Raw genomic sequence first — 15401 nt, forward strand, 5'->3', positions numbered from 1 at the left:
ACCTGGTTTGACTATTTTAGAACCAGGCAATATACATGTCTGCAAAGTGTATATATAGTGCATTTAAGCATAAGGATAATTAAACTGATATCTTTTTTTTTGGATTTTATTGTTAAGTTCCTCAGTGAACACTTAGAAAGAAGAGGGGTGGGGAAATGGTCTCAATCTATTCAGATCATAAAAATCCCATTTGCAATATTCTTCCATTAGATATAAAATATACTAGTGCTAAAAATGCCTTTAATGGTACCAGTACAGTCCAGTTCCTTACATATAATTCTTTTAAAATTCTCAAATGCAATTATAAAACTCCACTTCATTTCCTTTCTCTAAGGTTTACTCTCATCTTTCAGACTACCATATCTTGCTCACATGACACTCTCCAGAATGCAGTGAAATAAGGTCCAAAGAGTAAAGTTATGTTGTCACTGAATCATGGAGGTAGGTTTCCCTGAGACCAGTTGTAACTTGGCATCCTTGTGATAGGTTGTGAATCCTCTGAAATTAAAAATGTCCCCAGAAATCTTATCTCTAATACTATTTGTCCCTCTCTATGGCATCTTACCCGTCAACATAAAAATGGAACATTCTTCCCACTTGAACAACATAAGCAATGGAAACCCCATATGATTCTAGTCCTTCAACTATTGCCCAATCTCTGTTATTTACTTTACAGTAAAATATACTTACTACCTCTAAATTCTTCCCATTTAGTCTTGAATGTATTTCACTGAAATTGCCCTTTGAAGGTCACCAGTGACATCCTCATCATTAAATCTAAAGGTCTTTTCTCAGTCTTCATCTTTCTTGACCTATCAGCAACATTTGCCAACTGCTCACTTTATCCTCACAGAAACAATTTCTTGACTTGATATCTAGTACATTATACTCTTTTTTTTCTGCCTCTCAGTTAATCTCCCTCTGTGTCTCTTTTTCTCTCTCTTCTCTCCTCAGAATCCATTGCTGGTTCTTCCTCATCTCTCTGACTTATCTCACCGTCTTGTAAATGTTGGAGTGTTCCTAGGTCCACTCCCTTAGTGATCACATTCAGTGTCATAGCTTTGAATGCTTTCTATTCTTTACTGAATTTCCAAGTTTCCGTCTTCAGCTAGAACTTCATTTTTGTAGAACATATTGAGCTATACAAATGTCTACATCTCCACATAGAGGTCTAATAGACAACTCAAGTTTAACAAGTTTAAAACTCAGCTACTTAAATATTCTGCGCAATAAACCCTGTTTATCTTCAGTCCTCCCCATTTCAGTAAATGGTATTTTCATCCTTCCAGTTTCTCAAACCAAAACTTTGAAGTTATTTCATACCCCTCTCTTTCTCTCACATCCAACAGCCATACTGTCAGTCTATACATTAATTCTGTCTTTTAGATACACTCAGAATCTGATCATATCTCACCACACAAACTGGTACCACCCATATAGAAATCACCATCTTCTTTCCCTTGGATTATGGATTATTTCATTTGGCTCCTTACTGATCTCTCTGTTTCCAACCAGGCATTCTTTCAATCCTCAACATGGCAAATGAAGTTACATAAATCAAATCACTTTTTCCTCTGCTCAGACCTTCCAATGACTTCCTATCTCAATCAGAGTAAAAACCTAATTTTGGCATACTTAACCCTTAGAAAGTATAATATGTTGATATAATTCTAGTCCCTTAAGATGTCAAAGGGAGAAGAATCCCTGAAAAGCTTAGTTTTTAAAATTAAGGAAAACATAAATCTAAAAATTTAATTACAGATTGATGAAAAATCAGGTGCAGCTTAGACCATATTTATAGATATATCACCTCTTCAATCAGATCTTAAAGGCTACCCTTAACCCTTCAGAGCAACTTTCATGTAACTAGAATGAGAATAACATGGTGGAAATCCCTAATATGTCTGTTTTCTTGCTTGCATTTTTATTATTTAATCTTTTATTTCACGAACAGTTTATAGCTCCTAGGATATAAGAAAGGGAAGATTTACAGACTTCAGTTTTTCCTAATTCTATCCATTGAAGTTACTAGAAGTAACTCAAATGTGTTAAAAGAATAAATCAGGAAAGCAGCTTTTCTTAGTTTCTTTGGGAATAATTACAAAACTTCTCTTTGTTTTTAATTACTTTTAGCAAGCTCTATTTCCAAGATGGGCTCAGATCCTCTAAAACTTGTACATGATGCTGTGGAGGAAACCACGGACTGGGTCTATGGCTTCTTTTCTTTGTTGTCTGACATCATCTCGTCTGAGGGTGATGAAGAAGATAATGATGATGGAGACAAGGACACTGATAAAGGTACAAAGAGCATAGAGATATATCTAACTGCTAGTACCGATGATTGATACGCATTACAATAGTTTGCTTAAGTTTAAGCACAGGTGAGCACTTGGGTCAGGCTAAACCAAAATGAATACACTTCAGAGTGCAAATAGCCTATCAACAGGCTGCCAAACTCAGTAAATTGGTCTCTATATGGCTTTCATCTTATAGCTTATCTGCCATTATGGCAAAGATGTCAAAATTAAATGCTACATTAGAGTAGCATTATAGTAGAGAGGGACTTATTATACAATCCTACAGAACCACAATAGAAACTCACATTTATATGCTTCTTCAGGAACAAAAAATGGCTGCTATTTCCCAAGTTTGAAAACTAAATATACGTATAAATATGTTGTACATATAATTCATATTTACAGTCAAATAGAGAAAGCAATCCTACTAAAATCACAATGAAAGTTAATTAATTGAATCAAATGGAGGTGTAGAACGGAGAGACACATTCTAAATGTCACAGCAATTATGCAACTAAACTATTTACTCTCTAGAATGTATTGATGATCAAAAGGAAATAACAAACTTAAACCACATGTAAACGCTATTGAGTGGCTGTGAAAAGAACAAAGCGTTGTAATTCTGCTTTTTAGATGGCATTTTTAAGATCAGCCTTACTCATCAGAAATTACATATTCATCCTTGACTACCAGGAAAGCTCTTATTATTTTAGTCCTTTCTATGACTTTGTCTGAATTTGTATTTTTTGGCTCCTGTGAGAGGTCGAGATGAACAATAGAGGACTGAAATGAACATGATATACAAACTATAATGTATAATTTGGATCACTGCCACAATTTTATTGAACTCATAAAAGTGAAACTATCTCAAATAAATGTACATAGGCAAAGTGTATACTTAAAAATTGGAATTTGGAAGGCAAAGTAATATATGAACTACTATTATCAAAACTAATAGATGTTTTTTTAAAAATGAATGAAAGAAAATGGGAAAATAGAGAGGCAATATTATGCTCTGCTGAAAGTTTTTCTAATTTACTGTTTTTGCCTTGGTTTAGGAGAAATAGAGGAGCCTCCCTTGAAAAAAAAAGGTTAGTTGTGTTGACCTTTGAAAAAAAGTATTTTTCTTTTATGGTAATGTTGATTTTCACCATAACTTAAATAGATTTTACTTTGTTACAGACAATTTATTTCTAATGTAGAGTTTTTATTTAATGGTTAGATTAAGATTTATAGTTAGGAAAAGAAATACTCGATTCTTTCCGATGAAGCTAATCCCATCATTTTTAAATTGATTATTCAATTAATGCCTTCTTTAATAGATGTGCAAATCAGTCTACACACTGATCAATGTGAATTTGAATTGCAGGAATGAGGGGTGAATTCTATAGTTTTCTAAATGGCCTGGAAGATGATGCCCATGATCTTTATTAGTCTCACTGTGGCCAGATATATCGATTTTAAATTTTTATTCTTTTTCTTATGTTATTGTCAGTATTATTTTTCAATTTTAGGTGATATCTATTGGACAGGGTAGCTGAGATAGTGTGGAGGATAATAATCTTGAAGGCACAGGCATATGCAGTCAGTATGTATTATGTGTCATCCCAAAGCAGCAGAGTCATCTGGGTGTGCTTGGCTGTGGTTTACAGGGATTCCTTGAAGGAATAAGCAACGTCGTCAGTCACCGAATGGAATGATAATAAATCCAAAAGATGGGAGCAATACGACTGGGAAAAAGGGGTTATAATTGTGGGGCAAAAGCCTCAGAGATTTTTACAGGAAGGGGTGGGAATTATGTCTAGAAGGAATAATAGGGAGCAAAGGATACCATCCTGAGGTATATTTGTTATGAGATAGAAACATAAAAGCCAGACTTAATAGTTAGTTATTGCTGCACATGTTGGGCAATAGCTCTTGGGAGTATTTATTACAGAGGAGAACTTGCTGGCCTCTGTTGCTATCTCCCTAGACCTACTGTGAATGCAAACAATAGGATCCAAATTTGGAGCTTCGGCCTTGCCTGACAGATGATGATAACCTCACTTTTGGGATAAAATATACTTCGTGTATGTTAATTTGGAAAATCTGAATCTGTAACTTGCCCAGTAAAAGGTAAAGTAGTGAAACTCTAGTGTGGAACTGCCATTCAGAAATGAAAGTGTTTATGAAGCTATTGAGAGCAGAAAGGATGGGTTGCCCTACTCACAAATCCATGATGAGAACTCAAGAACTCAGGACATTCTTAAGCCATCAAATCCAGGTGTAGAGAATCTAGATTAGTTTATAAACTTCTTGAGGTAAAAAGCGGAGTCTTTTTATAGCTGATCTCCAATGGATACTGCCCAGAACATAGTCAAAGTTTAAGCTAATGAGTTACCAGTCATGGTCTGGAAATTACAGCTTGTACATATATTTATTCCATTTGGATATGGAAGCGTGAAAAACAAATATTTTCTTATTTATAAATTAAATTCTACAAGAATATCATATAAGATCATATTCTCCAAAAATCAATATCTAGTATTTAATATAGAATCTGTTCATTGCTTTTTATTTGAATTTCCTGGTGGGATTATTTTAAAATTAAGTTTTATGAAATGATTAGCATTAGTTGCAAATGCACGCAAAACTGTTTAATTATTGTTTTTAAATTATTGTATTGCTTTATCAAATCAACAGAAAAACTATTAAATAGTTGTTTAAGATACTTTTTAAAAATGTCAGTAATGATCATTAGTTAAAGCAGTCTAAGGGATATATATATTTAAAACCATGTACACTAATGTCTAAAAGGAGAATTGACTAAAATCACCTGAATATATTTTCTTAATATTATTATTTACAGAGTTACATGAGAAAATGGACATTTAAAGCAACATCTGGTACATCCTACCTTGGGTACAGAGGCTGTAATAAACATTAGTTATAAAAGAAATATATTTAATTACAATTATTTTTTATTTAAAACCTTTTGTAGAGTCATAGAAACAATGAATTTTAAATTAGTATGTGATATTTTACAAAGCATTTCTAATACATATTCTGCTTTTAAAAGTATATTTTTAATATTATTAGGGAAGAGATTCCATGAGCTTATCTCTATCTTACAATGAATTATTTTACAAATTCTATATTTTAAAATTGTGGTTTAAGAAGTTTTTTAGGTTTTTTTTGATAATCTAGAATTATATCCTCTTAAAATATTTGATTTTCACCTGTCTAAATGAGTCTTTATTAGTCTTTTCATTAGTACTCTTTCCCATTCAGACACATTCAATAATATTTAGCCATTTTATATTACCTAATTATCAGGCTGTGACATTGTTTATTCTACTGTCCTGTATCTATATGAAGCATTTTATTTAAATATGCATAAAATGTTGGTTTCATTTGTCCAGTTATTGCTATTTTTACCAAAATAAAAATTTAGCTACCTTGTTATTTATGGATGGAGTTTGCAGTTTTAATTTGATATGGAATAACAGTACAGTCAAATAATCTCAGGGTTGCCCGGTTGATTATTGAACAGATTATTAATATGGATGAAATTTTTGAATATGCTCTTCTGTGGCTTATGTTGTTATATATAAATATAGCTTTAGGGTATTAAGTGTAGTACCTAGTGTCTTTACATTCTTCATGCATATCTACTTTTCAACTTGTCAATATTTTTAAATATTAAATTCTATTTCAAATACTCCATGATGCAGGCTGAAGGCATCGAATCATTGTAAAATATTACATTTTTATTGTATAATTATTTAAAACATAACTATGAAAACCAATACCACTGTAAATTATATATTCTGGAACAATTCTTTGCTATGTAGGGTGGGTGTGCTTTGTTTACCTAGAATCAGCCTGTTGAGTAGCATTCTTCACACCAGGGTACATATCATGGACATGTTAACACCACACTTTCCAAGGGATAAACGAGTGAGGATAGCATCAAAGGAATCAAATTACATTTGTATGCTTTCCTAAAATTGATCTGCCTGAGAACATATCCAAGGTTATCATAGTAATTCTTCTATGTTACGAGATAAAAAAGTGTCTTTCACACATCTTCAAATTGCTAGAATGCCAACCAAAGAGACCAATAGGCCTTCCTGTCCTATCTTGCATATATCTGCTAAAGGAGAGGCATGGTGCTGATACTCAGGTGTTCTCTGTCATGATGGTATGTTCTGAAGTCAGAGATAAGGTAGAGTGGGGAGATGGGAACAATGGCAAGTTTCATTTAATGATTTTGCCTTTTATTTAGCTGGATAATGTGAAAGAGTACGTTGCTCTTGAGGGAGACTCCCTTGAGAGCAAAACAGAAAGAACATCCATAGGAAATACTGAAAGCTAAAAATGGCTTTTAAAAATTTAAATGTAAGCAATTCTTTTCAGTTATTCTCAATATTTGTTCCTAGGAAGTGGTTTCACTGGTTTGAAACTACTTTGAAACAATCAAAGCAGTGTACGTTAGTGACACTAATTCTTTTAAATATAACTGGAATATTTCTAAGGCAACCAGACTGTTAAAGATGCATTGAATAAACCCATGGATGTCACATTTCTGTGATTCATTTCAGACTAATTCTGTATTATTCAAAAAGAAATTTAAAACCTACCTTATGTAATTAATTATATTATGAAATACTTAATCTAACTGATGTAAAACCTTATCATATTTCATTTAATATAAAATGTTTAATATTTTGTACCTCCTATTGACAAAAAATTAAATTATATACTATTTGCAGAACCAGTTGACTATGTGTATGTGTATATATATATATATATAAAGATGTGTGTATGTATATATATACATAATATATTATGTACCATTTATTCATTATATGTTTTTTATTATATGTATTTTCTACCTCCTACTAGCAAAAAAACCCCACTATATGCTAGCTGGCTGCTCAATAAATATATGTATGTAAATGTATAGATTTAATATATATTCTACTTTGCCTGTAAATTATAAAATTTTATCATGATATCTAACAAAATTATTGGAGTTATTTCTTTTATATTTGCAACTTTAAAAATTATTCCCAAAAGTAAAACATCAAAATTTGGTATCCCCCTAACATGTATATTTCAGAAATATCAAACTTTTAAAAATACTCCTAGCTCCATAAACAACTAAAAATTTTATTTATATGGTACCTGACATTAGTTCAAGTAAAATAATTTGCAGCGGAATATTGGTTTGTCTTGTTTTATAACTTATTGTAAAATAAACGTATTATATTAAATCCAAATAATTTAAATATGTTGCAAAATGTATTACTTTCATAATAATTTCCTCAAAATACACACTAAAAATTTTTTTGAACTGAAAAGCAAAATTATATTTTTTTGAAAAAGGGTAAGTTTGATTTACGTAAAAAATTTGAAAACAAAGGCTGGCTTTGCCCATTAGTTAACATGGCAAACATTTTCCATGAATTAAGTGAGCGGCAGCACCAAAGTTTAGATGAAATATACCTAAAGCAAGAATTACAGTTGAAACATAAAGCAATATCATTTTATCCTAAATTACTACATTATACAATTTTTATTGAGTTCTAATTAACATACAATATTATATTAGTTTCAGGTGTACAAAATAGTGATTCAGTATTTTTATGCATTATGAAATGTTCACTGCAGTAAAACCAATTACCATCCATCACTATGCAAAGTTGCTACAAAATTATGGACTATATTCCCTATGTGTACATTACATTCCTGTGATTTTTTGTTTTATGGCTGGAAGTTTATACTTCTTAATCCCTTTCATCTATTTCGTCTGGCCCTCTCCCCGCACCCCCGCAACAATCACCAGTTTGTTCTCTGTATCTATTGAAATTTAAAAAATAAAATAAACAAAACAAAGCAGAAACAACAAAAAACAAGCAACCAAATTAAAAAATGGACTGAGGAGCTAAATAAACAGTGTATTTTAAAACGAAGTTAAAAATATATGTCTATTCAGCATAGGCAGCTTAGCATTTTTCTATTTCTTTTTCAAAACAAAGATACTGGTTTCTCACAAACCTAATATGATTTTTCTCTCATAGTTCTATATTAACATTCATGTGATGTGGACTTTTCAGATTATGTAAACATTCATAAAGGTATAATTTTTACTGGGGATAGAGCTTTTGAATTTTTTGTACTAACATTTCTAAGTGCAACGTAATGGATATACGTATCTCTTTTTGCAGTTTATTCTTACTTAAACCTTAGTCTATAATAAGTCGTATATAAGAATAATCATTACAGCATTTATGTTCTTTGAAATATGTAATTTTAGGAGACATTAAATAATAGTCTCTTAACAAGAAATTACATTTTATAATGTCACTTTCTGACATCTAGCTTTAAAGTTAAGAAAGAATACTTTTAGTCCTTCGGACCCATACATACTCATTTTTTTGGGAAGGAAAAACTGATCCTCAATTTTAGGGACATTGTGGCCTTATGAGATAAATTATCACTTGCCTTTGTGGAAAGAGCCAAAATCCCCTGTACATTATGTTGAATTTCCTAGCTTTCCAACTACTTGCTCTTTGATCTAAGGAACCATCTTGAAGTTTGAACAAGACCCAAATATGAAGGCTGTTATTCTGTGAAATTGTTCCTGATGCATGCCAATGGCAGAGGAAGAAGCTCTTCTTTACTTAGAGCAAAACAAATTACATTCTTCTTACAATCGTGTTTTAAGATTTCCCTAAAGCTCCTGGGGTTGAAAAGAGCCCAGTAAATTTAAACTCAGTTCTTTCATTGTGTATTTTTCTCACTTTATTGAAATCCACATTAGCTCTTTGCAGTCAGGGTGAATAAGGAAGAACCAGGGAATCTGAGCATCATAAATATTCAAGACTTTAGGATTAGGCCATTCAGAAGGTTGTATCACGTCACTGGGAGTAAGATAGATGGACATATTTCTGTGCCAGAGATTTCATTACATCCATCTTTGTTGGCAGCTTCGGTGCCTTACCCCAGGCAGATCTTTAAGTGTCTGAAAAATACTGTGAGTGAAAAAAGGAGGGAGAATGGAAAGGTGACTAAACTTGTTAAAATTCGTAGCCGCAGAATACTGGTTACCAGGTTGACCCTAGTAACACTGTTAAGTAGATACATTAATCTTTGGACTACTCCTCTAAATAAGTCTAGATTAAAACTCAGCTCCATAACTGCACTGCTGCATATTGCCCTCAGGCTGCTCAAGGAACTCACTGCTTTATCTTCTGGTTGTCTTTCCCAATATTGATCAGACCTGTGAGGACAAGGGGCAAAACGCAGAGAGAGCAGACAGTGAGGCTTGGTGAAGGGATCAGAATGAAAAAGGCTGAGGAGAGATCTGATGAATGATCCAGAGACTTACTTCTCTAAGGTGTTGCAGCTATAGTGAACCCTGGGCCCCAAAGAACTCATTTCTATCAAGGGAAGCAAACTGGAACCAGAGTGATGGAAATACTGGTAACACTGGAGCCTGAAGGAGCAAGCCGGTGAAAGCAAGGGATTAAGTTTTGGTGCCAACATCATGGAGAATAAAAAGGCTGAGACAGGACTTCCCTGGTGGCACAGTGGTTAAGAATCCGCCTGCTAACGTAGGGGACGCGGGTTGGAGCCCTCGTCCGGGAAGATCCCACATGCCGCGGAGCAACTAAGCCTGTGCACCACAACTATTGAGCCTGCGCTCTAGAGCCCACGAGCCACAACTACTGAGCCCGCATGCCACAACTACTGAAGCCCACGTGCCTAGAGCCCGTGCTCCGCGATAAGAGAAGCCACCACGATGAGAAGCACGCACACCACAACAAAGAGTTGCCCCCGGCTCTCCGCAACTAGAGAGAGCCCACGCGCAGCAACAAAGACCCAGCGCAGCCAAAAATAAAATAAATTAAAAAAAAAAAAAGAAAGGCTGAGACAGCTCGACTCAGGCCCAACCATTTTAAGTAGCTCCTGTTGGAGCAAGAATAATCTCAAGGTTGCTGCATTCCTATCTGGAAATAAGATTGGGTGTGTAATTGAGAAGCCTGTGAATGAGAAGCTGTTAGGTTTATATGTATTCCAGATTCTTTTCAACTCTACGTTCCGGTTTTCAAGATCACGAGATTTTGGTCTCTTGTGGAAAAAAGTAAGTCCAGTTAAGACATCACTTGAATCTGATGCACGGAGTTGAGAATCACTGGTAATTTTTCTGGTTTTCTTTTTTTTTTTTTTTACTACCTAACATGTAGAACAAAAGAAATAGAAATTTTGAACCCTTTCAAGTTGGGTGGAATAGCATATCCCGCTTTTAACTCCTGTCCCAATATTTTTCTGTTGAAATGAACATGATATTTGATTGTCAATATTTTATTATAGGCATAATTGTCAATTATATATGTCAGTTTATAGTTTACATATTTTATATAAACATCTGTGGATAAATTAAGGCAAAGTATTAAAAATGCACAGTGTTTTAAATTTTATTATTTAGCTTTGCTGTGTTCCAGAAAAACAATATTAAAAAACCCTAACTTATTGGCACCCATATTGATCACTGTGGGAAGAAATGCTTTAAAAATGCATTCGTAGGGCTTCCCTGGTGGCGCAGTGGTTGAGAGTCCACCTGCCGATGCAGGGGACACGGGTTCGTGCCCCGGTCCGGGAGGATCCCACATGCCGCGGGGCGGCTAGGCCCGTGAGCCATGGCCGCTGGGCCTGCGCGTCCAGAGCCTGTGCTCCGAAACGGGAGAGGCCACAACAGTGAGAGGCCCGCGTACCGCAAAAAAAAAAAAAAAAAAAAATGCATTGGTAACATGCTTTTAAGTTTCCTCCATGTCTTTTCATGGCTTGATAGTGTATTTCTGTTTAGTGATGAGTAATATTCCATTGTCTGGAGGTACCACAATGTAGTTCTTCGTTCACCTACTGAGGGACACCTCGGTTACTTCCAAGTTTTAACAATTATGAATAAATTTCCTTTAAACAAACAAAAAAACAAAAAAAAACCCTACTACCTTTTGTACAAGTGTTGCAGTTTACAATACCTTTCACATATATTTTTAAATTTCCACAAATAGTAAAATTCTGCAACTTTCTCCAGCATTTCTAATAGAAAGTAAAAAGGTTGAGAAATGCAACATTTTACTGTCCCAAATTTTCAACCACACTCATTTTAGTGTTTAAATCATTTGTGCGTCGTGTCTTAAAGAACAGGTGAAATACCATCCACCACAACTTTCTATATTGTGCAAGAGTTGATAGCTTCTAATCTTGCTTAAACTGGTTTTTTGTTTGTTTGTTTGTTTTTTGTTTTACGCGGGCCTCTCACTGTTGTGGCCTCTCCCGTTGCGGAGCACAGGCTCCGGACGCGCAAGCTCAGCGGCCATGGCTCACGGGCCCAGCCGCTCCGCGGCATGTGGGATCTTCCCGGACCGGGGCACGAACTTGCGTCCGCTGCATCGGCAGGCGGACTCTCAACCACTGCGCCACCAGGGAAGCCCCTAAACATTTATTTTTTAACTCAGTATATATTTATTGAGTGGTTAGTATATGCCAATTATTATTGAAAATTTACTGTGGAACAAAATAGACATAGTTTTTGCCCTCATCAAATTTAGAATTTAGTGAGGGAGACAAGTAATAGTAATAATAGCCAATATTTTACCTGATGCTTTTTAGATATCAGGTGCTGCTCTAAATCCTTTACATTTTAACTTATTTTAATCCTCATGTAAATCTATGTGGTAGATACTATTATTAACCTCATTTTACAGATGAGGAAGTGAAGTTCACACAACTAGTAGGTATGAGAATTAGATTTGAATGAAGCAGATTGACTCAAGCATTAGTTATCTCAAACACTAAGCTTCATTTTAATACATGGCAGCGATGACAGTATTTTTGTATAGATCTTTTAATAGCTTATGTATGTCTAGATTTTCCTAATGAAATGCATTTTTAATTACACTAGAATACTATTGATTTATGCCATCTTTTGTACAATTATTCAAATAATCATTTAATGACCATTGCAATCCAGAAATAATGAATACTCTAAATAATACTAAATTTTTATTTTTTCTCAGCAAATTAATACATTATTATATCTGCTTCTCTTGTTTCCCAGCACTTCACAAGTCTGGTGCTGAGACTAACACCTCTTCAGAGACATTGGACTCTAACCCAATTGCTTATTGGGCATTAGACTTTAGAAAAACAGCCTGATTTAGGAGGGTATATTTTTTGGTTATCACCGTTGAGTTATAAAGCATGAAAACCAGAGTTTAAATTCTTTGAGTTCCTTTAATTTAAAAAATGCATTAAATTGAGTTATTTGTAGTGAGGTGGATGGACCTAGAGTCTGTCGTACAGAGTGAAGAAAGTCAGAAAGAGAAAAATAAATATGGTATACTAACACACATATATATATGGAATCAAAAAAAAAATGATTCTGAAGGACCTAGGGGCAGGACAGGAATAAAGACGCAGACGTAGAGAATGGACTTGAGGACATGGAGAGGGGGAAGGGTTAGCTGGGATGAAGTGAGAGAGTGGCACTGACATGTATACACTACCAAATGTAAAATAGATAGCTAGTGGGAAGCAGGGGCATAGCAGAGGGAGATCAGCTCAGTGCTTTGTGACTACTTAGAGGGGTGGGGTAGGGAGGGTGGGAGGGAGACACAAGAGGGAGAGGATATGGGGATATAAGTATACGTATAGCTGATTCACTTTGTTATACAGCAGAAACTAACACAACAATGGAAAGCAATTATACTTCAATAAAGATGTTTAAAAAAATAATAAAATAAAATAAAGCCTAGCATGATGAAGTATTGGTTTTAGAATGGGAGATGAATAGTAACAATAAGAATCTAAAAGGAGACTTCTACTCTTTTCTCCACTTCTCATATTCACACATACTTCCCTACAGATAGTGAGAAAGGGGATAGGGGAAAACCAGGACTAGTGAAAGAAGTCAGAATACACTTCCCATCTTCTATGGAAGTAACTTGCCCCTTCTCTTGAGTGCCCCTCATATCATAATGGACAGAGTAAACACTAGTGGAGAGCTGATACATTAGGTAAGGTTACCAATAACTCAGGAAAACAAGGGGATCCTTTTCATTGCTTCCTGACACATTGAGCTGTCACTCTTTCTCCATTTATTTTTCCCTTCTCCAGTTATCAAAATTCAAATTGACAATTGTACCTTTAAGGACCTTTGACAGTCTCACACTTGGATTGAGATACTTTGACCTCTGTGCTTTCTAAGCCACAAAACAATCTTTGAGGTTTACTGTTACCAAAATACTTATCATTCCAACTAGAATCTGTTGCTGAGACTTATCATGTTCTCAGGTTGGACTCTAACCTATTGGCAAAGCACATACATTTGGAGGTAAATAATGACCACTTTGACCTTTTTTGTCCCTTGTATCCAGAATTGGTTCAGTTTAAGTGAACTGTTCTTAAAGAGTGCAAAAGGTCAAATGAAATTTTTTGCTACTATAGATTACTGTTATGTTGCATAAGGTAGAGGCATTTACCTGTCTATAGAAATTATTGAATAACTAGAAGATAGTATTAATATAAGAAATTTTATTTTTCTTTGAAGTTTGCTGAAAACCATAGGGCAATAAATTTCCATTTACTGACTTGACTCTTTTACATTTAATTTTCCATTCTTACACAAATAGTTCTTCGCGGGCAAGGGTAATTGAGAGTAAAAAATTAGGCATCATCTGCTTATGAAAAAAGTATCCTTCTGAAGTCGAAATTGGTATCATGCTGTTACTCAATTGGGCACGAGCCTGAATGGTCATGATTTCCTGGCAAAAGTGTAAGGAGACAGAACTAGCACACTGTGTAGAAGCTACATTGGATTCTTTGGACATCTGTTAGCCGGAGACAGTGACAATAGTGATGTAATACAATCCCCAAAGAAAATGTAATGTTGCAATAAAACATGCAGAGACATTTAATTTATCCTTAAGTTTGAATTGTAGGGGCAGAAAAATTTTCCTTCTTCCTGTCTAGGTTCTTTGGCTGGTCTAATAATTAAATTAATATAAGACAGATTAACGGGAGAAAAATAAACATTGTTCATACATACGGGAGCCCCATAAAACTATGAGACCTCAAAGGTCAGCCAGGTAATTGAGACATATATAACATCCTGAGCTAAGGAAAAGAGGAGGGGTCTGAGTATACAAAAGGAAGGAAGGCTATTCACAGGAAGGGAGAGTAGACGTTTGGAAAACAAAGAGTGTCCTGTTACGCAGATAAGTTTCTAGGTATCTCTGGTAATAGCTCTCTCCTTGGTACAGGCCCCCTTTCCAATGTAAATTTAGGCAGTTGAGGGGAAGGTAAAGAGCTTTTCCTGCTGGGCTTTGATTGCATTTAGCTGAAAAATAATCTTTATGCCAAAGAGACATATTTTGAGGTAGTGAAATCTGCTTCCTTTCAGAATCATCAGAAATAAAATTATTTTGTCTTCTGTAAGCAAACAAATGTATGTGTGTATGCCTTTACAAGGTTAGCTGTGCTTGTCTGCACTTACCTGTATAGAGATACTAACAGTCTTCAAGTGATCATCAGTTAAAAAATAGTTGATGATGTTCCTGCAAAACAACGTCTATGTAAGTCATTATATTTCATTGTGAGCTGTAGAGATTTGTGTCTGTGTGTGCGCATGCGCGCGCGAGTGTGTGTGTATGTGTGTGTTTTAATCCACGACTCCCACTTATAAGAGATCTGAGTGGATCTGCCCAGAGCAGTGGGGCTGTCTTAGTTTATATAAAGCTGAAGTGCAGAATCAGGAAAATTAAAAGTTGGGACTTTATCCTTGAGACTGTGAAATTGAGCAGGACCCTGGGGGAACTTTCGAGGTACAAAAGCCCCAGCCCCCAAAATTCTGAAAGAGTAGAGGAATCGCAACACGTGTTTCCCGCCAGGATCCTTGTACTGTGGTTTGTACCCAAAGCACAGAATCCCCAGTGCCTGCTTTTGTTGACGTCTATAGAAAATGCCGGCTGGTCTGGACACATTTGCCCCAAATTCCAACTGTGCACGAAAACTTCAGAATATTTTAAAAATCCAAATTTTTTTTCTCTTAGG

The 15401-nt window shown here is 35.0% G+C and overlaps 1 protein-coding gene across 1 annotated transcript in view; it reads left to right on the top strand.

Moving 5' to 3' along the window:
* TRDN (triadin) overlaps positions 1-15401 on the top strand; it is a 366265-nt gene that overhangs the window by 79252 nt on the left and 271612 nt on the right. Inside the window, exons 3-4 of the mRNA XM_055087525.1 lie at positions 2134-2298; positions 3356-3388. Coding sequence (XP_054943500.1) covers positions 2134-2298; positions 3356-3388 — 198 coding nt within the window. The remainder of the gene's footprint in view (positions 1-2133; positions 2299-3355; positions 3389-15401) is intronic.

The sequence above is a fragment of the Physeter macrocephalus genome, chromosome 10 (assembly GCF_002837175.3).
Source record: "Physeter macrocephalus isolate SW-GA chromosome 10, ASM283717v5, whole genome shotgun sequence".
NCBI lineage: Eukaryota > Metazoa > Chordata > Mammalia > Artiodactyla > Physeteridae > Physeter > Physeter macrocephalus.